Source organism: Notothenia rossii (genome assembly GCF_949606895.1).
Source record: "Notothenia rossii genome assembly, chromosome: 5".
Taxonomy (NCBI): Eukaryota; Metazoa; Chordata; class Actinopteri; order Perciformes; family Nototheniidae; genus Notothenia; species Notothenia rossii.
In genome coordinates this window covers 77,193,019-77,219,218 of record NC_136903.1, presented here as the reverse complement: position 1 = coordinate 77,219,218, position 26,200 = coordinate 77,193,019, and the positions used below count along the sequence as shown (strand labels likewise).

Below are 26,200 nucleotides of genomic sequence, written 5' to 3'. Positions count from 1 at the left end.
CCTTGACATATTCATAACGTCAGACATCCAATGAGAACATTTTCTGCCCAAATAGGTCGTAGACACTTTCTAAACTAGTGAGTGATCATTAAAAGCCATGATTAAAGTCTAAATATTATTAAAATAATAAGATAAATACTTCACTGTAATTTCATGTTCATGGTTAGAATCAGTGTGAATTCATCCAGTGTTCTTTTGTTTTCAGTTTGTTTGGATGACACATTCGGCAATGACTGCAGTTTGACATGTGATGACTGTTCTAGTGGAGGGAAATGTAATCCATGGAAAAATGGCTGCGACTGCCCTGATGGATGGACAGGCATCGTCTGCAACCAGAGTGAGGATTGGCTCAACATAAACAGAGACTCCTGAAACACATGTGTACACTCACACTACTGTATCAAATGATGAAGTCAGGCTTGACAGATTAGCAGTAATTGACCCTTTTTATTATTCTCACAGCCTGTCCAGAGGGATATTTTGGTAAGAATTGCTCCTTCCCCTGTAAGTGTAAGAATGGTGCCAGCTGTGATCCAGTCGGTGGCAGCTGCCGCTGTCCGCCCGGGGTCAGTGGAGACGTGTGCCAGGATGGTGAGTCCCCCCCCCCGTTGTTCCAGGCAAAAGTTTCAAAATCTTCAGTGAAATATTTCCTTTACCACAACAATCTTCTTTGAAGTCTTCTATGTGTTGTTTCCTGTGTGCAGGCTGTCCTAAGGGCCTCTATGGGAAGCAGTGTAATAAAAAGTGTAATTGTGCCAATAACGGGCGCTGCCACCGGACCTACGGCGCCTGTCTGTGTGATCCTGGACTCTACGGACGCTTCTGCCACCTCCGTAAGTCCCTCTGTCCTAACATTACCTCACCTCTGAACTCTCATGTCAGGAACACCAGAGTATAAAAGCATTAATTGACACGCTCGTTGTGAATTTTATCATAAAACAAGCGTGTAAACATGAATTAAAACCGAATGATACCACAATATACTGTATGTGTATTGTGGCTGTAAAATAAAACAGTAAAAGAAATAAAACATGACAAAATAAGACCCTATCCTACAGCAATCCCTAAAAATGTCATTGAGTCATTGATTTTGGTAGCCTAAGGTGCAAAGCCACTTGCAAAATCCGTGACCTTTTAGAATGAAGCCGGACATGAGGCTGCAAACTGGATCTAATACGGTCAACAATACTGCTATATAGCTTTGGGCGACTCCCATACATTATTTAAACTTGAACAATAAACTCTTTAAATCAATTTGAACAGGGAGCCGATGGAGGGTAGCAGGGATTTGTTAAGAGCATTCAGATGTCATCCCTGTGTTATCTTCTGTGTCTTTTCTCCTCCAGCTTGTCCTAAGTGGACTTTCGGTGCCGGCTGCTCGGAGGAGTGTCACTGCGTCGTGAAAAACACTCTGGAGTGTCACCGTCGCCATGGCACCTGTGCCTGTAAACCTGGTTACCAGGGAAATACCTGTAAGGAAGGTAAGCACACTGTGACAACAGTCATCAACAGATCGACATTTACTGCAGGTTTAATCTGCTCTGAGGTTTATGTACGTGTTTTTTTTTTACAGATGACAGATTTTATTAGAACTTCTTTGAATTAGTCTGTGCAAAAGTTTGTACAAACAACACAAGGAAGCAAACAAAAGGACAAAACCCACTTACTTGATGTTAAAGAGGGGGCACATCAATCAACGAGGAGTGAGGTGCAGCCAAGTCCATTGGCTTTTTGATTTAACCCATAAAGAGACTCAAAATCATAACAATTGTACAGTATGAGTCCGTTGAGGAGAACCAACTCTTTTGAGAAATGTATCAACTTTTTCTCTAGTCAAAGCCATTTCCAAGGTGATAGTAACGGCCCGTCCACACGGCGGCGTGCGTTGCTTCCCATTCACTTTGAATGGGGTAACGTCACGCTTTGCCGAACTGCATTGTGGTTCCGTCGCTTCGCTTTGCCTCTGTTGCTCGCTTCAAAAGTTGAGAAAAGTTCAACTTTTCAAGCTTCGACGGAAGCGTCAGCCAATCAAATCATATGCCAGTACAAGCTCTAGCCAATAAAACCGTGTGCTTGTGTGTCCGGGGCGGGAGATTCATGTGATTGGTTGTTGGTCGATTTTCAGACACGCCCGCCGGCAAGCTTCAACGCACGCTGCCGTGTGGACGCTGCGTAAACACCTATACTTTATACTTACAGTGCCCACTTGGGGTCAATGAGTGTAATGTTATGTGTCTGAGTAGCAGGTGGAATTTGCAGCACACCTGCCATTTCTAGTTTAGCATTTTTTAGCGGCACGTATAAATAAATATGAGAAAATAAAAAAACGGAAAGGATAAATTATGACATAAAGAACAATAGGACTCCAGCAGCTGCTTCAAGCCCGTTAAAGAGAACAGAAAGATGAATACACTTAAAGGAGAGTAGGATGATTTCCATTTTTCTTGTATTTCTGTTGTCTCAACATGATAAGTAAGCACCCTCTTCTTTCTTCAGAATGCAACCCAGGTGCTTACGGAGCCGGCTGTGAAAAGGAATGCGTCTGTCCGCCAGAAGTGTCATGTGATCATGTGACTGGAGAGTGCCAACGAAAATGCCCTCCTGGTCGTCATGGAGAGAACTGTGATCAGGGTATGTGGACAAACTCTTCACACACTTTAAGGTACATTTGTTTCATGTTTGTTTTGTCCTCCCGTGTTCTGACAAGTCTCTCCTGTGTGTCCTGTGTCAGACTGTCCAGAGGGGACGTTTGGGACAGGCTGCGTGCATCCCTGTACCTGCACTGGCGCCGCATGTGACAAAGTGACGGGACAATGCAAGTGTCCTGCGGGGACGTTAGGAAAACACTGTGAGAACTGTGAGTGCAAAGGGATTTTTTCTAACAGCTGAGTTTAATTAACACACCAATCTCATGTAACATCATTTCTAATAATTTATTCTTTTTCACAGTGTGTGCGGAGGGTTTCTGGGGTCCAGGCTGCATGGAAACTTGCCCACTTTGCGAGAATGGAGGCGTGTGTGACAAACACAACGGGTCCTGTAACTGTGCCCCGGGGTTCATTGGCAAATTCTGCCAGAACTGTGAGTATCCGCAGTGGGCCTTTTTTGTTTTCCGCAGCAACATGCATTAAACCAGCAGAGCAGGATGGCAGAGCTTTGGAGTATGGAAATCATTCTGTGGTGCAGTTTGGACAAGAGATAGAGCAACATGTCAGAAGGCAGAGGAATAGTTTTTCTTTGAGGTTGTTAGTTGAAATCCTTCAGCCTGAAAAACCTAAGACATAATTCACTGGGAAGAACGAATGCTTTTCCATTTCAAACAACCAACTGGCTCTTAAAGCCTCATTTGACGGCTGAACCTCAGGACCAAGCCAGTCACGGGAACTTGCTGTGCCTTCGTGCATTTCTGTGAAGTTCTGGTAGATTAATCTCAATGTAAACCATCAAGACTAATCTTTCGATTTTGTTTTTCCATGTTCAGCGTGCCCTAGTGTACGTTTTGGTCAAGGATGCCAGATGAAGTGTGTGTGTGAGAACAATGCTCGCTGTGATCCGGTGAGCGGGCGGTGTACCTGCGCTCCTGGCTGGACCGGACACAACTGCAGGAAAGGTAACTTTTTCAAGTTCTGCACACACTTTTGTATTCAACAGTAAAAGATGTCCCTCTCACTCGTATGTGGTGTTTCTGTGGCAGCGTGTGATGCAGGGCACTGGGGCGCAGACTGTGCAGAAACATGTGACTGCAGGAACGGAGACGGCAGCTGTGACGCTGCGACGGGCCAGTGCAACTGTGAGGCCGGATACACAGGAGCACACTGCCACCAGAGTATGTAGCTATGTGTTAATGCATTTAAACGACCACTGTAGTGGCCGAAATCCCCAAAAGTTTGTCTTGTAACCTTCACCTCAAAAGTTATTATTCTTGGCCACATGTGGAGCTTGGGCCTGGGAAGCAGTATCAGACTCGCAGTACAAAACCCACTGGACGTTTCGGCTGCTTTTCAAGGTTTATTAACTGGTGGCCCTCTTTTCAAACTCAAGGATTCAAAAACGTAGTTCAGAATCATCAATCAGAATACTTTATGGATTTATAGACCATGGGGGACGCTTCAATGACTACATCCACTCCTTTTTTAAATCTAAGACCTTAACTTTTTTCCAAAGTTATTTGAAGCTACAGATCTCTAGTCTGTGACTCTAAGTCGTATGTTATCCCCTCAGAGTGCCCATCCAGTATGTTTGGTCTTGGTTGTCGCCATCGGTGTCAGTGTGACAACAAGGCGTTGTGCGACCATGTGAGTGGAGCGTGTACCTGCCAGGTGGGATGGACTGGAAGCTTCTGTGAAAAGGGTAGGACAAGATACTTTGCACAAAATCACAAATTCACCTACTTAATATGTATACATGTCAGTAACAGCGTTCCCATCTGTGTGTGTTTCAGCATGTCCTCAGGGTTTCTACGGACTGGACTGCCAGGAGAAATGTTTGTGTCTTAACGGAGGAAGCTGTGACCACGTCAGCGGAGTTTGTTCCTGTCCCGCTGGCTGGATCGGTTCTTTCTGCAACCTGAGTAAGTTACAGCTGCCCAAAGAAAGTTAAACGTTGATGTGTTGGTGGACATTCGTGTAGCGGCATCAAGGCACCAAGAACATCTTTGTAACGCTGACTCACAGTGGAACAAAAACACGCTTGGTTTCAGAGTTATTTGGGAAAGCCCAGCCCAGTCACACATGAGAAAGCACCGCCTCGATGTTCCCCATGCTATGGCCTGTATCAATTACCAGACACTGGAAATTCCACTTTTGATCAGCAAAGTTCATCAGGAGGTAATCATATTGTTTGCCCCTCTCCTGGCAGCGTGCCCCACCAGTTTCTATGGGGAAGGATGTAACCAAACCTGCAGCTGCCGTAACCATGGCATCTGCCACCCGGCCAGCGGGCAGTGTGTGTGCATGGCCGGTTGGACCGGGGCCAACTGCACTGAAGGTGAGTGAACACAACACAGGGCAAAGTAACCATCTTTATGACAGGTGAATACATTCAAGATGGTCTTCTCTGTGCGTTTTTCTCCCAGAATGCCCTGCAGGGTTTTACGGGGCAGATTGTCGGCAACGCTGCTTTTGTCAGAACGGAGCGGCCTGCGACAAAACCAACGGAAAATGCACGTGTTCCCGCGGATGGACGGGCACAGCCTGTGAACTTGGTAAGACTCAGAGAAGCTGTGAGTAAGAGTTTCCTTATGTGTGACCACAAAACCACCTTCAGATGGATCATTGTTCGGAAAATTCTCTTTTTTTACAACTCTGGTTTTATTTATGTACATTTGGCCATCATTTATAGTAATGTACTCAGGCTAACAGTGCTATGGCAAAGCCTTGGCGAGAAGCAGGTTGTATGCATGCCAACATCTTTACTTTCTCAAGGTTTTTATTTGGAGTTATAACCAAAAGTGAACACCTAGACACACTGGAAAACTGTGCGCAACTGAAAGTCAAAGCTGATTCAACTGATGTTTAAATTGCCTTAGTTTTCACTTCTATATAACCTGGAAATGTGTTAAATACAGGCTTGTGTGTCTTGCCTTGTCAGGTTCTACTTTACCACTGCAGCAAGCTTTACATAAAAAGTTATAACAATAATAACATGCTTGCGAAATAATTGGATTTCATTGGTGGATTTAGTGATTTGGGAGCGTTTCAGGCAGAATAAAAAGTCATTTAAAAAAACTCTTATAGTGTAGTTAGCCATAGGTGTTTATAGTATGTCAAAGAGTAGTATAAATTAAATAAAGTCATGGTATAGTATGCCATTCAATTTATTTTTAGATTTAGTGTGGTATGTTATATGTTATTAGACAATTTACAAATGTAAGTCCAAACCATGTCACATCACGGTTTTTAAACAAATGTAAATGGCTTCATCCAACTGCCAATGAAATCTGAGCAGAAGTTCAACCAACCAATCAGCAAACAGACCAACATCTTTAACTCATCACACTGTAATAGAGTGGCAAAGTCCCTCCCCTTCCGGTGGACCTCCATGGGACCTTATTTCGAAAAAAATAAGTATTGAAGTCAATGGAGAGAGAAAGATTATCTCTCGATCCCGTTTGAATTGTGCCACAAATTACACATATGATGTTTGTCAATTTAAAAGATAATTTTGCAAGTCAAAAAAAAAAGAAGTGTCGTAAAACTGTGAAGTAACACATCTTGTTAAAGTGATCTTATCTTATCCAGCGCCATATAGATAGCTAAGATCGACGCCATATAGATATAATCTATCTCTTAGTGGAGAAAAACAATTGTGACATCACTTACGCGACTCTGGGATTTGTAGTCTTTCTAGTTGCGTAATTTTCATAGTCTTATATTTCAACAGTTTTACGACAAACTGACTTTTTTGACATGGAATTTTTTTTTTAAGATTGACAAACATCATATTTGTAATTCATGGCACAATTCAAACGGGATCGAAAGATAAGTGTTCTCTCTCCATTGACTTCAATACATAATCTTTCCGAAATAAGGTCCCAGTAGATGGGCGTGACTTCGCCACTCTATTAAACACGACAAACGTTTCAAAGCTGATCCAAAATGAGGAAACGAATACACCATTATGTATAAACATTGATCAATGTTCATCTGAGGCTTTTCTATAGTGAACGTTTTTTGGCCGAGCTCTACAAACTTTCTGAATTCAGCCTTGTCTTGCAAAGCAATAATGATGTTGGTTAATCTGGACAGAAATGCTGAAAAATGACCTGAGCCCTGAAGTAAATATTTAAAACACTGGCCTGTGGTTGTTCTACTGTGCTCAGGAAATTCAATCCGCTGTCTTAGTTCATTTGTTTGTGCCTACAGTCTGGCTATTTGCTGGCAGAGTTAGTTTCTGCACCACAGAGGAGTCTGCTCTGTAAAAGTCTCAGTCGGCGCAGTGATGACATTCCAGCTCCTTCTCCCTCCGAGCTCCTCATCACACACTATCCTCCCTCTGTGCCTGTTACAACCTTTCCCTGTCGGGCCGTGCCAGGCCCAGCCCCCCCCTTCATGCTCAGGAAACCTCTAATCCTGTAGCTGGAATGCCTTACCTCAAACTCTGCGGCTACTACCTATGATTGCCAACTCCATACTTTGTTTAACTGTAAATTATCGGAAAAAACTGAACATGTTGCAGCGCTCAGCAGAAATATGACTGCGCAGCATGACCCTGTCGCATATAATTCAGGGATTTAAGGACCGTTTATTGTCATTCTGCAAGATAGGGTTGCATAATGAAATGCAGCTGTCTTTTCATGCTCTAAAAAAAACAAGACAAAACTAAATCAGTTGTGTTTTCCTGTGGAGATTTTTGTTTTTATTTGCATCAGGGGCGTGTAAACATCATCTGTTTATTTTCTTTCTCTTGTCTCACTTTTGTTTTCTGCTCTTGCACCCTGCTGTGTGTTTGCACAGAGTGTGTGTCAGGCCGGTTCGGGGCGGACTGCCAGCAGCAGTGTGAGTGTGAGAATAGCGGCCAGTGTGACAGACAGAGCGGAGAGTGCAGCTGCAGCGCCGGCTGGGTCGGAGAGCGCTGTGAGAAAGGTGAGTGTGCTGCACAACCAGAGCAAAACACCGTGGTGAAGTTAGTCCTAGGTTGGATATTTGACGGACATTGAGTTTGGTGATCTTCCTCAGTTTCACTGAAAGTAGTCAGGGGATAGTATCAGAGCCCTCGCTCTTAACCACATCAATAAATTACTTTTAGGATAAAATAAAAAATGTGTCCTATGTCGCACAGGTTTTTTTAAATAATGATGTGTTTTGACTTGATCTTACAAAATTATTACAATAACAGATCATTTCTGTTTTTTTTATAGCTCATAATTGAAAACTCTTGGATTTTAAACAGGGAGGCTGTGGCTCAGTGGATAGTGTGCTGGACTTCGAATCAGGGCGTAGCAAGTTTGAGTCCCACTGCAGTCAGCATGTCGTTGTGTCCCTGGGCAAGACACTTCACTTCAAGTTGCTCCTGTGGGGATTGCCCACAGTACTGAATGTATGTAAGTCGCTTTGGATAAAAGCGTCTAACAAATGACATGTAATAATAAACAAAAAGGTCTTCTATCAAAAATGTCAGTAAAATTCACTACACATCAGTCAGTCATCGAGTGAATGTGTGTTGGATATCCAACCTTAAACTAACTTGCCTGAATCAAGCCGAACTAATGAACCAACAGAAACTTTGACCCCATTGGAACTACTGCACAGTGGAAACTGTTGAACTGGCAATATTTTGTATTTTTGTTAATTATAACGTCTACTTTGCACCTTTTCTGCTCAGCATGTGAAGCAGGGTTGTTTGGTGCTGGATGTGAGGAGAGATGTCAGTGTGTGCACGGAGCGTCATGTCATCACGTCTCTGGAGAGTGTCTGTGTCCACCAGGGTGGAGAGGAAGGCTCTGTGACAAAGGTACAGACCTGACCTTATGACACTGTGGGGCACTCACAGCCACTGCTGGGTGGAGGTGTTAGAGTTTACTTGATTTTGATATTTTTTGTCCAAGTTGTACTTCAGCTATTGCTACTTCCTGTTTACTGACACTATTTCATTTCTGTCTGGGAAGAGTGATCCTGTCTCAGTTGCCCACATATTTCATAGTCTAAGCATAAAGTCTGTCAACATATTGCTCAGGTTTTAAAGCGGTCTGAAGCAGGTTTATAATTGGGCTATATAAATAAAACAGTTTTTCCTTTATGACATTTTACCTGGCTTGTGTTTGTCAGGGATCTATACACTTCCTATGAGTAAAAATGTATACAAGCTTATAAATCATTTTCAGTTGACATATATGACAAATAGAGTGGTTGATATCTACAAGCAGCATCCTTTGCAAAGGAACATGTGCAAAACTTCTCCCAGTTACAGCTGCAATTATTTCATATTGTTTCCACTTTGTTTCCTCTCAGCGTGTTTGCCGGGGGCGTATGGAAAGGGTTGCATGCAGCACTGCTCCTGTGCTCAGGGCACATCCTGCCATCACGTCTCTGGAGACTGCGGCTGTCCTCCTGGATTCACAGGGAACGGCTGTGAGCAGAGTGAGTGCCGCAGGACCGACGTCTGCCTCCAGGACAAAATAAAGATGCTTTTATTAACTCAGTCTTGCGTTATGTTTAAATGACACATTGTTGATGCATGAGAAAGCTAGAACATCCATAACTAACCTCTACATTCCTCCCTCAGCTTGTCTTCCAGGAACATTTGGACAGAACTGTAACCAGGTCTGTCAGTGCTCGGAGACGAACCAGCTCTGCCACCCGGTGTCCGGCCTGTGTTACTGCGCTCCAGGTTTCCATGGCCCCAAATGTGACCAAAGTACGTAAAACAGCATATTTATACCTCTTAAACATATATCATATTATACTGGAGTAAAAGCCTTTTAAAACTATACATTTTCTGCTGTTTTAATGTCATTTTCAGTTTGTGGAGAGGGTCGTTATGGTCCAAACTGTGGGAGCGAGTGCCAGTGTGAAAACGCAGGGAGATGCATTCCTTCCACTGGAGCCTGTGAATGTCCAGCAGGGTTTATAGGCGCATGCTGCAACATCAGTGAGTCCATCTGTAACTTAAATACCAAATATGCATCCAATTATTGTTATAAATGTATTGTTATTATTTATCTATAGAATATCAAAAAAAGAACAGACTGTACAATTCTGTCATTGACCGATCATTAAAGAGTATTAAAGGTAATCTAATAATGATAGTATGGGATGACCAGTGTCTGTGTTGTCTTGGTGCTGACAGCGTGTCCAGCGGGGCGTTACGGAGTGGACTGCGCTCGGGTGGCGCTGTGTGGAGTCGGAGCTCAGAGTGACCCGCTCACCGGACGCTGTGAGTGCACCCCCGGGCGCAGAGGAGACGACTGTGGACAAGGTGAGCACTCAATATTTACATTTTGATTTATTTTGTGTTGTCTTTACAGTTAGCCATGTAGAAAGTAAGCTTTTCTGAAGCAGGATCAATTACACATTTTGTAGAAAACAGGTTAACTACTTAAAACTTCGGAGCGGATTAACGGTTTGATTCGTCTTTTCTTACCAGTTTTTCCTGCTTATTTTCAAGTTGGAGGACAATAATCTTATACAAATATAAGAAAAGATAAATAAATATTTGAACTATAGAGAGGAAACAAAGCTGACTAATTGTATAATTTAGGAACTTTAGAATTGGCTTCAAACATCATCAGTCATATCTTTGTCACCTCTGGTTTATCTCTGTCCTGTTGACCTCTAAACGACCTCAGGTCTCTAAGATGATAAGCCTTCTGATCATTTAAAAGTCTAGACTCCCCTGTGTAGGTTTCCATTAGTGTCACCGACTCTCTATGTTCACTGTGATGGTCGGGCAATTTTCATGCCTGTACAAGTCGTTTTTCTTACTGTACAAAAATGAATAGCAGAAAATGGCTCCTTCTGAAGAAAACAATCTTCTGGCATGTGCTGGTACAGTTAAAGTGACTGACAACAACAGGAAGTGTTTTTAATGAGGGAAAACAACTATTCTGAACCTGTTTTGAGTTTGTCTGTTTTGATAAGAAAGCCCGATGTTTTCTGCGGTTTAGTTTGACGGTGTGTTTCCTCCTTCAGGCTGCCCTCCAGGCTGGTTTGGATTGGAATGTGTCCGACGCTGTAACTGTAGCAACGGTGGGGTGTGTGACTCTGTGACCGGAAACTGTACCTGCGGCCTTGGCTGGACTGGCTCTAACTGTGATAAAGGTGACACACACATTACTATATTTCTTGTGTCTGGATCTCATGAATGTCATTTATGATTTGCTCTAGCATGCTCAATCCAAAATAAGCCACTAATGTAAAGTCATTTTGTTTCTTTTTCTTATGTGTCCTTGTGTTTTTGCTTCCCAGAATGTCCTGCGGGCAGATTTGGTGCCAACTGCCAGCTGAAATGTGACTGTCAAAATAAAGCTACTTGTGACAAAGTGACGGGGATGTGTCAATGTGGTCCGGGCTTCTATGGACCTCTGTGTGAACACGGTGAGAACTGAAGGGAAAAACACACACAAAGAGAAACACAAGCATCGCTAATGTTTTATAAAGAACAAAACTGTTAACTGACCAATATTTGTAAATTGTAAGAGTTGTCTGTCTGTCTCTGTCAAACAACAAATTCACACTTTGTCTTTTTAATTTAATTTAAACATTTTCAATCTCTTTCTTTTTAATTGTTGACTGTGCACTTGTGTAAATTCAGTTAGTTCAAAATATAAATTGTCTCAGTCTTATAACAGTGATTAACCTTGATCAGTGTCCTAAACTATACTATGTTGGGTCCTTACATTGGCATGGTAAGTCCTTAAATGGTATGTTTATGAAGGTGTGGGAACCCTATTTTAGACTAAATTATTAATCCAATAAGAACAATTAAAACCATAAAGGTCGTCCTGAAATCATATCCTGCTAATCCCTCGCCCTCAGCCTGTCCTCCCGGTCTCCACGGCCCTCTGTGTCAGCTGCAGTGTGACTGTGTGAACGGAGCCTCCTGTCACCCAGCGTCGGGACACTGCGTCTGTCCTGCAGGATCCCGCGGAGCTCGCTGTCACAGAGGTAAGTCACATCACAGCTGATCACCACAGAATAATACCAGCATCGAGGGGAATTCTCAGCCTAATGTCCTCTGTTTGTTCCTCAGTGTGTGAGCAGGGGACGTACGGTCCTGGCTGTGCCAAGCTGTGCGACTGTGAAGATGATGCTCCCTGTGATCACGTGACAGGAAGATGCCTCTGCTCCTCCGGGAGGACCGGACTCAGATGTGACATCGGTAATGTTCTAGCAATGTTCTGTTTTTTTTTAGACGTAATTATCGTTTAATCAAATGATAGTGAAATACAGAATCTAACTAAAAAGGATGTCATGTAGGAAAATCTCAATTTATACTATATAGCAGTGCAAGTGAACCAAAACCAAATACCTTGATTAATTTAGACCAGGGGAGATTTATAATTGGTTGTGAAGAACAAAGTATCTTATTTTTGTTTAATTTTATAGTTCAATCTTGGAGGATGTTAACCCAGGAATTATACCTTTTAGGTGTGTTTCTCTGGTATCAAAGACATAGGATTCATTTTGTGTAAAAGGATAACATTTGGTTAAAATACATTTTTGTTAAGGCTAACCTTAGATTGACTTTGAAATTTGTCAGTTATCCATTAATGAGTTTGAAAGAGGTGGGTTGAGGTGGGCATGTTTTATTGGAGAAAAGCAATGCATTTAATCATCTGTTCTTTAGCATATTGGTGTTTGGCCAACCATTTGAAAGGATAAAACTGTGGCTGCGAGGGAGTGCGGCCGTCTTTGATCCAGAAGGTTGTGGGTTTTATTTCAGCCCGTGCAGTCAACATGTTAATGTATCCTTGGGCAAGATACTTAGATGCTCCCGATGGCATAAGCAACTGTGTGTGAATATGTATGAATGTTATCTTCCCTAGAGCAAGTGATACTGCTCTGTGTTAATGAGGTGTGAATGGGTGAATGACTCGTAGTATGTAAACGCTTTGAGGGGTCGGAAACACTATATAAGTACACTCCATTTACCATAACAGTAGTTTGACAGCGTTGTCAATATTCTCATCCTTCTTCCGGAGAGGGAAAATGATTATTTCCCAAAAAATCAAACATTATGACATCTACCTTTTTGTGTATTTGTATTAAGCTTTGTGTTTACGTCTTGTGTCAGACTGCAGAGCGAACCACTACGGGCCTGACTGTGCAGAGACCTGTGAGTGTCACAACAGCTCGCAGTGCGACCGGCGTAGCGGCCGCTGCTCCTGCCTGCACGGCTGGATTGGGCTGTCCTGTAGAGAAGGTAGGATAATGACTAACCATCCGGACTGACACACACTCCTGCTGTCTTATCTGTTATTGTACTCTCCATTGCATCCACATTGACGGCAGGTGCTTTGCCGACCCATGAGTCAGGACAGAAGTGACATTTAGCTGACTTGGTGAAATAAGAGTAAATAACTAAAGTGCTGACAGCGATACGTTCCTGCAGCGCTGCACTTTGTGTCGTGTTTGTTCTGATCAAATATGAATGTGTGCGTTTCCTCAGGTGGACCTCCAAGTCTCAACTACGGAAACAGCAGCAGAGGAGACACGCAGCACGAAAACTCGTTATAGCACCTGACTGCAAGCCTACATCGAGGACAGATCGACCATGTTTTACTGAAGTGACTCGAGTGAGTGGAGACTTGTGGCAGGCAGCTGGAAGACCTACAGGGAAATAGACTCTCTGATGAGAACTGCAGTTTCCTGTTTGGACCCGAGCTGGATGATTTTTATTTTTGGGTGCCAAAGTGTCCTTTGAGCTGTCAGCCTGACCTGCCAAAGAAGGTACTGTGTGAATTCTCTTGAGGTCAAAGTGGAACGAACACACTTTTAATCTTCAGGATTAAAATCCTCAATGACTTTATCCGTAGGGTTGCCGTGACAGGAGATTATGGTTGCGTTTACTGCAATTTTGGTATTTTGTGTTTATATTTTGTCCTTGAAATACCTTTTGCAGGTACTGTGTATAAAATATTATTTTTTAAGGAGATTGCTGGATATGATGCAACCTGAGGCAGTTTAAGATGTCATGACATACCACCACTATGATGCTGTGTTTTAATCTATACAATATGAAGTATCACCTCAGTCCAATGGTGCTATGTTGCTACAGTGCAACAAAGACTATATTGATATTCAGACCTTTACCGTTTAATATCAAAAGGGAGCACATTCCTAAATATGCCTTGACACAGCTGGAATTTTACAGAGTCACTAAGGATTACACGTTTATATGCACCTTATTTTGGCGTTGAGTATAAATTGCTTCATATTTATATTTCTCACAGTTGTATACAATTAAATATACCGCAAGTCAAAAATGCATTGTTTGGTTTCCAATGGATAAAAGTGACTTTGCAGCTTTACCAAATTCACACCCAGAATATTTGACACCAATAAAGACACAGAGATGTTTGTTTACCATTCTTATTTTATCATTATTTCATTTTCATTGAAGATCGAAGCTGTACATCCTGTCTAAATTCAAATTCAAGCACAGTGCAGATAGCAACGCCTGCAAAAGAAAAAAAAAAAGGCAGAGGTGATCACAACCAGAAATATATACAAAGGTCAAACTATGTACAGGAGATACCAGGCTCTCACTACGTCATTTTCAGAGTGAATTCAGTCCAACAATGCATTCACTTCAGAGCATTCCTCATACACAACACAAAGAAATTGCTTCTTTTTGTCAGTCTTAAACCAATGCAATACTGATAGGAAAAATGCAGCATCATGAAAAAAAATAAAAATTGTTTTCCGATGCTCTCTACTGCATTAAAGGCTACAAAATAAAAAATATATTCTCTGTATAACCTAAAACCTTCTGTAAAATAAGCTCTGTTCGTCTGGGGGGCTGGTTTCATTTCTGATCTACGGTAGTCATTAACATGTTAGAACAGCAAATATGCAGAAACTAGGACCTCTTAAAGCATGAATTTCTCCTACACAGGCGAGGGCACCAGCTAACAACACTTTAGCCTTAAACATTAAAGAGTTATTTCTACAATGTGCAGAAACCTTTTACACCAAGAGATCTTTGTTGGGCAGGTCAGCACGATGTGAAATAACACTGATGGTCAAACTAAATGCACAGCGATACCATTTAAAGGGAAAGTTTGACATTTTAGGAAATGCACTAATTGGTTTTCTATGTTAGTTGGAGTCAACTGATATCACACATCTGTACAGTAGATATGATGCTACAGCCAGCAAACTTAGCTTAGCATAAAAAACTGGGAACAGGAAATACAGCTAGCATAGCCTGTATACAGTCTGCCTACCAGCTCCTCTCAAGTGTTGTAGTTAAGATATGTCGTGCTAAATCTGTAAAATATATCATTTTGTTATTTTATTGCGGTGTTTTTGAGGTCGGTTTCCCATACCTTTAAAATTAGATATGTTACGTTGATTATTGAGCTTTAGAGTAGCTGGTAGGTAGATGAGGTGGTCGGACTAGCTGTTTGTGTTTTCAGACTTAATGCTAAGCTATATAGTCTGCTGCTAGCTGTAAGGATATTCAGCAGACAGATATAAATATGGTGTCAACATTTTTTTCTTTGAACGTAAGAGCATAAATAAGCGTATTTCTCATAATGCCGAACTTGAAGTCTCAGGACGTCCTCCCAGCTCCCTGCAGTTAAAGGTAGGCTACTAAGACACAGGAACTCCACAGACTAAATGAACTAAAAGTTCTTTTTTTCCCTCTTTTGAAAGAAACACTCAGACACAGCAAATCAAACGTATACGAGGATCAACTAATACAACAGGCTAAAGCAAGGGATACGTTTAGTTGCTCCCCCCCCCCCTCCTCCCCCCGTACAAACAAACAGGATCAACAGCAGAGACATCACATTGTTGCTGTTGAAAATCACCTAGGAGGACTCGAGGAGCAGACCTCGTCCGCACAAATCCTGCACAATAACTTCCACTTCATTCAAGTCATCGTTTGCATTTAAATGACCGTTTTCTTCACGTGTTTATTTTTTCTGCTAAGAATCAATATTAATCAGCAGTTAGTTAAGATGTGTTACCTAAACGTCTTTAGTAAGCGGAGTAGCATCACCTCACTTGTCCCGTAGGTGCTGTAGGCTGGGTGAACAGGGGTCATGCTTTGAGGATGTTAGCATGCTATCCACTTGTGCTTTAATCACAGTAAGAGAGCACCCAAAGGAGAAACAATGATATAGGGCCGTGTCAAAATCTGCAATAATATGTCTGACACATCTCAGGTTGTCTGAAACAAACCTTACCAATCCTAAAGCAGTTAGCTGTACTTATGCATTCTGTATATGAAGGACATATGTGTTAACTACTGTAGTATAACAGTGTGATCAAGTAAAGATATATATTTATATGGAGTCAAGTCCATACCGTTGATAGATAACAAGCTGGACAGCACATGCGCCAAGATGACTTCTATAATCTTGCAGGAAGTGAGTGTGAAACCCTCGGGTGTCATCAAAGAGAGATGAAGAAGAAGAAGAAGAGGACGATCTTTGGATCAAGCCACGCAAAATGTTCACCGGTCCTGCCTAGTGTCTGAACGAGAAAGAAAGACGGACGAGTAAATACAACCTCCTGACCATGTGCATGCCAACACACGTCTAAAACCGCCTGCTCTGTTCCCTGAGCCGCTGCCTCGCACTGATTCACCGGACACTCCCACCGCCGCCTCCAACTAATGCCACCACCACCAGTCAGCGTACAGTATTTACTGGGGACATGAAAGGGCAGCTGTTTGCACGCCAGAGCCCAGAGCAGAGTCTGGATATAACTGTAAATAAGGCAAAAACACTTGAGCAAAATGTGGTCAAGGAGAAGTTTCCATGAGATGTGGAGCCAGCACTGATATATGACCACTTCCTACACAGTAAATCCTCAGGCTGAAAACAGAGAACAGATTCCAGAGGACACAGTGAAGCACGACGCTGCATTCGATTTAACGCGACAGCAGTTTCTACTGATAGGGATGAACGAAAAGCTAATCTCTTCTTTAGTGGCAGACAAGGTGCTCCGACTCGTCGTCACAGACGTTTCACAGGTAAAGTCGGAGGAGGGGCCTCATTCCCCCTCCTCATCTAGGCCGCCGCCGACACACTCAGACAGCAGGAGAGTCGGAGCATCGGGCTGGACCGACGTACCGACAGTAAAGACACAAAGGGAGGATGAGGAGGAGAGCGGATTATCAGGAGGAGATGAATCTATAGTGCAATGGCTCTGAGATAAGACTATTGTTATACGCATCCTCTCCCCTCCTGAGAACATCCGTCCACCTCCAACACCTATACTGACAATACTAAAGTGCTGATAGTTAAAGCCCATGGGAAGGCTCGTACACTGACAACGTCGACAACACACACAAAAGATTTTTCAGAGTAACCTTGACCAACTGTACAGTACACGGGTGTTTTGTAAACAGAACGTCCAAGGAACAAATGCATGGCTATGGTACATGTGCAACAGAGTAGTTCTGGTATATTCCTATTAACTTTATCTTCCTTTTAGTTGCATTCAGTTTTAGAGCAAAAAAGAAAAAGAAATCTGGCTGCCAAGCAAGCGTGTGCTTTTTTTTTTAATAGGTTTTTTTCTTTAAGGTTTTAAAATACGTTCAGCTGAATTGAATGTATAACTGATTTAAGTATGAGCGCATACCCCTAACCTCCACTTTGTCTTTCTTCCTTTCCTGTGGATGTGACAGTATTCTCCCCCCCCCTTTCTTATCTTATCCTTGTAACTCTCTAGAGGCGCCCTGGGTGGCCTTGGTGTGGCCAGCCTCATGCGCCAGGGTGTCACTCAGTAAAAGCTCAAGCAAACAGAGGATCAGGCAAAGGTGCGGCTCTGTAGCTGCATCCCGTGCAGCCCTGCCGGGGGGGGGGAGAGGGGGAGGGCACTGCGCGTTAGGAGCGGTAGTCCTTTTTACTGTACGGCTTGTTCCCCAGGATGCTGTCCACCTCGTGTGTGATGGACGATGACAACTTCGGAAGAACCTGCAACGGGGGATAGACACAAATGTTATATATGTATTTTGCAAAATGAACTGTCAGAGGTGGTGGACATTATTTCATAGAGAAAATCATCTGAAATCGTCTGCAGTTGCGTGTCACAGCCTCTAGATAGCACTGAATGATGACTTTCATTTCTTGTAGTTGCCGCCTAAATTGGGCTGTCCAGTCCACTGCAACTTCCAGATCGTAACTTCCAATAAAGAAAACAAAAAACTAGGAAAAGGATTAAACATTTGTTATGCTGATCTGCAGAAAAGCCCCCTTTTCAAATTTGGAGTTTAAGGAACCTCAGCAGAATGTACCACAATTATCGCAGTAAAAGTACTCATTACACAGCAGTATGCTCTAGAATATTTTAGCGTAAGTTAATTTACATAAATACATTTTAAATAGTTTAATTTCCCATTGATCTACTAGATGAAAACAAATCCTTTGTTGAAAATACTTTGTTTTCTAGCTATAGTGCAATAATAAAATACGTTTCAATAAAGGCATTTTATTTGCATTTGATTAAACATGGACTGTGTTGCAATGTCAGCGTGTTTGAGGAAAAATACCCTGTTAAAAGGAACCTGCAGAGCCCTGGGGAAATGTGAGCATAGCATTTCAAAAGCAAAATATCAAATGTGCTGATGGAGAGACAACCTATAGTGCGAACACACACACACACACACACACACACACACACACACACACACACACACACACACACACACACACACACACACACACACACACACACACACACACACACACACACACACACACACACACACACACACACACACACACACACACACACACACACACACACACACACACACACACACACACACACACACAGAATATAAAAGAGTAAGAATGCTTTTGGCTGCAGGCCAGACATAATGTGAGGACAAGATGTGAAGCTCCAGCGGTCTGAAAAACCCATTAAAAGAGTGCATTTGATCAGGAGAGGAAGAAGTGGCCGTAAGCTCGCCTCCAATCTCCCTGGAAAATGATACTCGGCTGACCTTATTAACTCGGTACAGTAGAGCACCCAAGCGTGCAGCAGCACACAGCCCAGGAGGCCGAGCCGTACCCGGGAGAGGAAGCTGCTGCTGCTGCAGACTGTACGCCACGAATAGGGCCTTATGAAACGGGTCAGGTCACGTTTCCCCACAAACTCAGCAGCTGATTTTCAGAAAACAAACATGTTTACCATGTCACTTGCGTGTGTAGCCTCACCTGTATCGCTCCTATGTTCTCCATCAGCTGTTCGGTGCTGGACGCCCCTAAAAGGACGCAGCTCACCCCCTCATTCCGTAGGCACCACGCTGCAGGGGACCAGTAAACAGCAATGACATCCAAAACCACCACTTTGTACGAAACACACTCTCCCACAGCGTCACACAATCATATTTACACAACATACACCAGTTTAAAGGAACATAAAAGGCTTCCTGTTGGCAAATTAAATATCGTATAAAACTGTCAGCAAACTCTGCACTCACATCACACAGCATACACAGCCTTTACATATCACAGTAGAAAAACACACCCCTCCACTACAAGAAAATCTCCCCTACTCTTAAAGGCAAACGTGCTATCAACCAAATGTTCTGATGTATAATATAATATTTGATTATTATGGATTAACATGTGATGGCAGCATTTTATTGTTTCAGATGGTTGAAAGGAAGCTAACTTCCTATTATATATACTGTTTATATTTGGCATAGTATACACGCCATATTGTGATCTCTCAGGAAGAACTGACACAAAAACCTCCTCGGTGTTTGGTGTGATTATTATTGGGATCTGTATTAAGCAAAACGACAGCTCCGAAAAATAGGCTTGTAAGAAGATTACAGGAAAAAGGGATGAAGAATTTAGCTGTCAAAATAGTGGAATTATAATTCTACGCAAATCCTCAACCAGAGTGAAAATCTGGCCAAAGATGACACTGAACTTCCCTCAGGTCTCAGATAACATCTCACAATATCTAGTACTAATGGTAACTAATTACCACCTGATTCTCCTGATCCAGCAGCACCAGGCCTCAGTATGAAGCCGAGGCAGGAAGGAGTCCATCATTGTTACATAGTTTTATTCAATACTGGAGTGCCACAGTGATCTAGAGCAGGGGTTCCCAAAGTGGGGGTCACGAGATGATTACAAAATAAAAATGGAAAATTTTAAAAAAATCTTTATTTTTATTTTTTTGTAATAAATTAATATATATTTTTTTAATTATTATTAATAATAACGTTTGCATAGAAAAAATTTTCTTTGACAATCCACTAGCGAAGTGTTTCTCAAACTTTTTCTTTTTTCTTTCTGAAATTATTTCACTAACACCACCCCCGCGGGGTCACGGGCTGAAAAGTTTGGGAACCCCTGATCTAGAGGAAGACATGATGGACATAAATCTCCTTCAGGAGCGCTGGAAGGATTTATGCTGGCTGGGGAGATGAGGGTGACTGCTAATGGCCTGTGTAACCTAATCTATGACACTGCATTACTGCGAGGGTGAAAAATGTGCCGTGATCTGTGCAGAGATAGGAGAGGAAGTCCCAGATTGACTTTCCTGAGACGCTGACGCCTGGCGCTTTAACAGCCCTCCAAGGAGTCAACGTCTTGGAAGGATGGCACATTCTCATTTTCCTGCCGGGCAGTGAATCCATATCGGCCACTGGCTGGATTTATGTCTGGGTTTTTATTTTAATGCTGACACTGTAGACTGTTAAACACTTGTTAACACCACAGATCTGCAAATGTATACTGTAAACATGTTGGCATTCCTTATGTTGACATTTACATTACTGTCTTATGCATTCAAGGGAGAGGGATTCTTGTTTAGTAAGAGATACTGAATGAATTGTGGAAATGTGTCGCTGGCAGACACAGACATTTAAAGATGAATTTAAGTTGAGTTACCTTTTAATGTGCTCGTTCTTAATTTCCTTCATATTCACTTTTTATCATTTACGCCTGTTTTAAAAAAAATGCTTTTAAAGCTGTTTCGTCACACACACACACACACATACGTGACAACACAGCAACAAACAAACAAACCAGACATCTGCCAGAGAGGCGTTGACCTCGGCCCGCCCGAGGCAGAGGGACGGACAGACAGACAGAAAGAGAGAGAGCAGCAGAGTGTATCTGCGTACCGATGGCGAGTTGGGGCAGAGTGCAGCCCAGCCGCTCCGCGATTGCCTGCAGCTCTTTCAACTTCGCCTGCTGACGCCGGCCCTCCTCGCTCAAGATCTTGTCCTTCAACCACTGGTAACCCTGTTGAAAACACAGTACACCTGCTCAAAAACACAGCCCTGCTCACACACCGCTGTGTCACCAGGGCCTGTTTTTAAACATGTGACTCTGTCTCACGCTATCTGAGCCTCAGTCAGGGAAACACACCTAGAGCTATGATTACTTACAATTACAAAGTATTAGAGTAAAAAATGTAACGGACTAATACTGTTATTTACTAAAAAATCAATCCAATGAGTCAAAACAGTATGATATTCAAAAAGAGAAACAAGGATCAGAAATGATACCATTATTAGAATATGATTAACCACTTAGAATTATCAAAGAGCCAAAATACCACAAACCACAACACTGAACCAGACAGGAGAATGCACATTCCACACAAGTCACCAAAAGTACTACACAACACCAACAGGGAGAACTACTACCTCTACTCGACAGTCACCGACACACAAGCTACAGATACACAACATCCAGCACACACACACACATCGTTGCATTGAGTCAGTTTGTTGGAGGAGAAGTTGTCTCTGACTCAAGAATGAATCTACTACTTTTTAAATTCTGGATCTCAAAATGTCGTGTTTGTATTTTTGCATTTCTAAAGCAAAATGTGTCACTATGAAGTCAAATGTTCTGCTCGGTTTGTGTAAACTGAATGAAATCATTAGAACCGGTTCTCTTCTCATTGTAAGGTGCCTTTGTGCTTGAAAGGTCTAAAAAAACAAAGAAAATTGGAGTTGCTTGGAATAACAGAAATTGCTTCATGATTCATCTACCTATTCAATTATTCAATTCTAGATACAAAACAAATGCTTGCATACATAGTCTCAGATTGAAAACAAACTCGCTGACTCGCTACAGGGTGTACTTTGAGGGTTTTGACTCTGCAGACCGTTTACATGCATAAAAACCTTCATGACACACAAGGGGACGGGTAATAACCGGAAAGGCATGACACGTGTCCTTTAAAACATTATGGACCTGTTTTGTCATACTACATGTTGTGTGTTTATCTCATGTATTGTGCGTGCAAGCGGTGATGAACAGCACTGCTCGGGAGAGATGCAGAGTGCATGGCGTCAACCATGGCACTGAAAACACAGAGACATGAGAGAGTGCACAGAGTTACAGAACCTGAAAGACACAACACACACAATAAGCAAACAGAACAGTGGGAGAGGCAGAACAGTGACAGCAGTGCAGACGATCCGAGCGGGAAACACAAAAAAAAACACCCAGCGACAATTTGTCTACCTTCAGAGAGGCCCGTGAGTAGGGAGGCACCCTGCCGTCATATTTCCCTGAGATGATCCCACAGGCCAGGGGCGACCACGTCATGGCCCCCACCCCTGAGAAGACAGACATGTGATCGTCAAGACACTAGGACTTTCTCCAGTGCAAATTGGCATTTAAGACTCTGTATTCTTTTTGGACAATTTGTGTCACCTGACATCTGGAAGCTCTCAGCCAAAGTCTACTCCTGCTCACCTATCTTATGGAAGAGCTCAGGTAGCTGCACCTCCACCTTCTCCCTCTGGAACATATGGTACTCAGCCTGCTCACAGATGGGAGGAATCTGGTTGAATTGTCTCGCCACAGAATACGCTTCCTAAAGGAAAAAGGAACAATTAAGCTCATATACTTTAAAAATTGAACATCAGGAACAGGTAGGACAGAGCGAGGTCAGGGTATGTTTGGAATTATAATCTGCCCCGAGTATCCCTGATTATATTGGATCTTTGTCCACACCACGTCTCACCATTATCTCCATCGGGCTCCAGCGGGAGGTTCCCCAGTACATGGACATGCCCTGGTTTATCACATGGGTCATTGCTCGAACCGTTTCTGTTAGTAAAAACATACAAACATGTAAACAACACCGTCAATGCACCATCAGTCGCACTGTTGTGTTTGTAGAAATGCATTTCCCCTGCTCTTCTTCTCAAACATACGAATCAGACAATGTCCTGAGAGCCTGCTGCATGTCTATCTGAGCCACTTGTTCTGTAATATTATTATGTGTGTATTTGAGATCATTTGCAATCCAAATTGGCTCGGCCATTCAGGAGAGAAATAGGAGACCGATTATGTTAATCAGAATGGTGAGCAATTTATTCAGATGAGGATGACAGCTATTCATAACACGGCACACTTGAATGGCATTATTGTAGAAAGATATTTGTTATCTGCATCACGCTACAGAGCTACAGAAGAGGAGCCCGGTGAAATAATGAGGACGATGATGGTGAGATGGTTCATTGACAGGGCGTGTTCATGATGTGTGTGAAGTTTTGTGCTGAATGAATGTTTCAAATATTCTGATGTTTTCCCTTTCACTCACACTATATTTTATTTGAGGACATCAGATAGGAATTTCATTTTACAGCCAAATCTGAGCTTGTGAGACAGCAAATGAAACATCACATAACCTGACTTTAATTTCCGTCTTCTTATCGGTTAGAGTGTCACGAAAAAACACGAAGCATGTATGATAACAAGAAGAGATTCCCAGGAGCACCAGAATGTAATAATGAAGTCCCTAAATAACCCTCCGCCCATCCATCTGTTCACCTTGCTGATGCAGTGTTTCTAAAAGTCTCTCTGACAACCCGATCGGCCCTGCTTTCATCTAGTGGGCGCTTGGCTTCAGAGGGTTTCTCTGTAAACTGACAGAACAGCAGGTCACCACTTCTTCACCCCGCACACACTACCCTTTAGCTTCTGTCAGAATAAAACTCACCAGATGGTCCAACAACTGTGGTTTTAAAGAAATGGATGCAAAGCTGTCAATGCAAATTGTGGGCAATCTTTAAAGGGTACAGTAGATGAGCAAAATAATTGCCTTGACTTTTAAATCAAACAACACCAACTACTTCTGACTAATCAGACACTGAAGTATGGCGAAAGAGTCGAGGCCAGTGAAGCATCAAAGTGGAGGCAGGAAGACGACCTCTGACCGATCTCTGTAACCCGAAGGGGGAACTCTGACTCAGGAGCAAATGCATCCTGTGTGACCAGCTGAGCCCACGCACAGTTAGCACTCTGCCATTTAAAGGTCTGCAGCATCAGTATCTACACTCATTCTGACAGTGTGGAGGAGGATGCACCAGGACAACATGCAGCATTTCAAAATAGATATTTCAGTAACAAGAGGTTTGTGAGTTTTTGCATTGCAGTAGTCATAGAGACAGAAAAGAGGGGATTTATTTGAATGTGCATATTTACAAAATTAAGGAAACATGTTTGCGGGAATGGAAACAAAACATGTGATGATTCAAAACCATTAAGGATAAAGTAGAGACAATAGAAACATTACCTTCCATAGGTGTGTTAGGGTCCGGTCTGTTTGCAAAAACCACATCCACATATTCTAGCTGCAGTCTTTCTAGAGAGGCTTTTAAACCTGGAAATAAGCAACATTGTTAGTAAAGTAGTATTGAACCTGTGCTGTGCCACATTATTATGTTCTTCATACAAAATTAAACCAATATACTGAAAAACAAATAAAGGAGGTGTTTCTTTAATCATTAGTGGAATGAAAAGGTTTTGTTGGGACCCCCAGATTGTGTAAATTGTTAAAAATGTAGCCTTTGTCCCCTTAACCCTCCTGTTGTCTTCGGGTCAAATCTGACCGATTGACTACTTTCATCAATCATAACTTTTTTGTTTTACATTCGATTGGATTAAGGCTTTATGATATCCTTCACAGTAGACATTTGAACATATGAAATTGCTGATCACCACTTTCATTGCATTTTGGATGATTTAGTTAACTTTGTAACACCCATGGTGTTCCCGGTCATAAAGAAAAGGAATTAGAAACCATCCGGATCAGATAAACACACACACAAACACCCACACATACTCTAGATGTGACCCCCCTCCCCTCTTATGTGCCCAATCCCCCCATGTGAATCCCACCTGGCACACACAATACATGTTCAGTGTCTATTCTTTGTATATTTACTGCAGTTGTTCGTGTAGTCTGATACAATATTTACAGTTTGAAAGGGTGTTCAATGAAATTTGGTGATGATTAATGGTTTTTGTGTTAATAGGAGGGTTAAGCCAAAAGTATCGAATTAAGACGTTTTTGTTGTTGCAGTGTCAGCATTTAACACAACAACCTGTGGCGCTGCTACTCACCTTCTATAATGTGTTTTCGAGATAAACCTCTTTCAGTCTCCGCTCTAAAGAAAAAAAGAAATACAAACAATTACTTTCAATATGACTGGACCTTGCCCCCTCTGCGATGACATAATATTAGCAAAAGAACCGGAAAACCGATTAGTTTGGATGAAACACGATCCCGTTACCAGGAGCATCAACCAGAAAAAAAAGAATACAGGAGGATCGTTTCACATTTGAGTCAAAGCCGCAGCCAGAAGAAACTTACTTTCCACCCCAGAAGATTTTTGTTGTTATCACAAAAGTTGAACGTCTGAAAAAGCAAAAAAGAGAGCACATCTGTTACAACAACTGGCACACACGGAGAATTATAGCATACGCCTTATCCAATCCAACGTAATTCCTCCCAATTAGATAACACAGTAAAAATCATAAACCAAACAAACTATACATGTACTGCAACATACACTCTCTTATTAACATTTGCATATTTGTTTTTAATAACAGGTCAAACTGGTTGATTCCCCCTGTAATATATACACTGAACAAAAATATAAACGCAACACTTGTTTTTCTGCTCCCATTTTTCATGAGATGAATTCAAAGATCTAAAACATTTTCTATATACACAAAATAACCATTTCTCTCAAATATTGTTCACAAATCTGAAAAAGTCTGTGATAGTGAGCACTTCTCCTTTGGCGAGATAATCCATCCCACCTCACAGGTGTGGCATATCAAGATGCTGATTAGACAGCATGATTATTGCACAGGTGTGCCTTAGGCTGGCCACAATAAAAGGCCACTCTGAAACGTGCAGTTTTGCTTTATTGGGGGGGTCTGGGGGGGTCCGAAAACCCTAGGGTTAAACCCTAACCCTAACATGTCACCCATTGAGCATGTTTGGGATGCTCTGGATCGGCGTATACGACAGCGTGTTCCAGTTCCTGCCAATATCTAGCAACTTCGCACAGCCATTGAAGAGGAGTGGACCAACATTCCACAGGCCACAATCAACAACCTGATCAACTCTGTGCAAAGGAGATGTGTTGCACTGCGGGAGGCAAATGGTGGTCACACCAAATACTGACTGGTTTTCGGACCCCCCCAGACCCTGAGGCTGTGCGAAGTTGCTGGATATTGGCAGGAACTGGAACACGCTGTCGTATACGCCGATCCAGAGCATCCCAAACATGCTCAATG

General features: G+C 42.4%; 2 protein-coding genes across 8 annotated transcripts in view; one reads left to right on the top strand and one right to left on the bottom strand.

Annotated features, from left to right (window-relative positions):
• megf6b (multiple EGF-like-domains 6b) overlaps positions 1 to 15,412 on the top strand; it is a 56,523-nt gene extending 41,111 nt beyond the window's left edge. For both annotated transcript variants that reach the window (XM_079683156.1, XM_079683157.1), the window contains 25 exons: positions 206 to 337; positions 463 to 591; positions 705 to 833; positions 1,347 to 1,481; positions 2,497 to 2,631; positions 2,732 to 2,857; positions 2,950 to 3,081; positions 3,482 to 3,610; positions 3,695 to 3,826; positions 4,222 to 4,350; positions 4,442 to 4,570; positions 4,858 to 4,986; positions 5,075 to 5,203; positions 7,455 to 7,583; positions 8,323 to 8,451; positions 8,949 to 9,077; positions 9,223 to 9,354; positions 9,460 to 9,588; positions 9,787 to 9,915; positions 10,629 to 10,757; positions 10,905 to 11,033; positions 11,475 to 11,603; positions 11,689 to 11,817; positions 12,733 to 12,861; positions 13,108 to 15,412. In XM_079683156.1, the coding sequence (XP_079539282.1) occupies positions 206 to 337; positions 463 to 591; positions 705 to 833; positions 1,347 to 1,481; positions 2,497 to 2,631; positions 2,732 to 2,857; positions 2,950 to 3,081; positions 3,482 to 3,610; positions 3,695 to 3,826; positions 4,222 to 4,350; positions 4,442 to 4,570; positions 4,858 to 4,986; positions 5,075 to 5,203; positions 7,455 to 7,583; positions 8,323 to 8,451; positions 8,949 to 9,077; positions 9,223 to 9,354; positions 9,460 to 9,588; positions 9,787 to 9,915; positions 10,629 to 10,757; positions 10,905 to 11,033; positions 11,475 to 11,603; positions 11,689 to 11,817; positions 12,733 to 12,861; positions 13,108 to 13,175 (3,185 nt within the window). In that variant the 3' untranslated portion in view covers positions 13,176 to 15,412. The remainder of the gene's footprint in view (positions 1 to 205; positions 338 to 462; positions 592 to 704; positions 834 to 1,346; positions 1,482 to 2,496; positions 2,632 to 2,731; positions 2,858 to 2,949; positions 3,082 to 3,481; positions 3,611 to 3,694; positions 3,827 to 4,221; positions 4,351 to 4,441; positions 4,571 to 4,857; positions 4,987 to 5,074; positions 5,204 to 7,454; positions 7,584 to 8,322; positions 8,452 to 8,948; positions 9,078 to 9,222; positions 9,355 to 9,459; positions 9,589 to 9,786; positions 9,916 to 10,628; positions 10,758 to 10,904; positions 11,034 to 11,474; positions 11,604 to 11,688; positions 11,818 to 12,732; positions 12,862 to 13,107) is intronic.
• kcnab2a (potassium voltage-gated channel subfamily A regulatory beta subunit 2a) overlaps positions 14,017 to 26,200 on the bottom strand; it is a gene marked incomplete at its 5' end in the record, with an annotated part of 82,142 nt that continues 69,958 nt past the window's right edge. For all 6 annotated transcript variants that reach the window (XM_079683160.1, XM_079683162.1, XM_079683161.1 and 3 more), the window contains 9 exons: positions 14,017 to 17,593; positions 18,839 to 18,927; positions 20,767 to 20,887; positions 22,124 to 22,218; positions 22,358 to 22,478; positions 22,629 to 22,714; positions 24,186 to 24,272; positions 25,016 to 25,059; positions 25,266 to 25,310. In XM_079683160.1, coding sequence (XP_079539286.1) covers positions 17,504 to 17,593; positions 18,839 to 18,927; positions 20,767 to 20,887; positions 22,124 to 22,218; positions 22,358 to 22,478; positions 22,629 to 22,714; positions 24,186 to 24,272; positions 25,016 to 25,059; positions 25,266 to 25,310 — 778 coding nt within the window. In that variant the 3' untranslated portion in view covers positions 14,017 to 17,503. The remainder of the gene's footprint in view (positions 17,594 to 18,838; positions 18,928 to 20,766; positions 20,888 to 22,123; positions 22,219 to 22,357; positions 22,479 to 22,628; positions 22,715 to 24,185; positions 24,273 to 25,015; positions 25,060 to 25,265; positions 25,311 to 26,200) is intronic.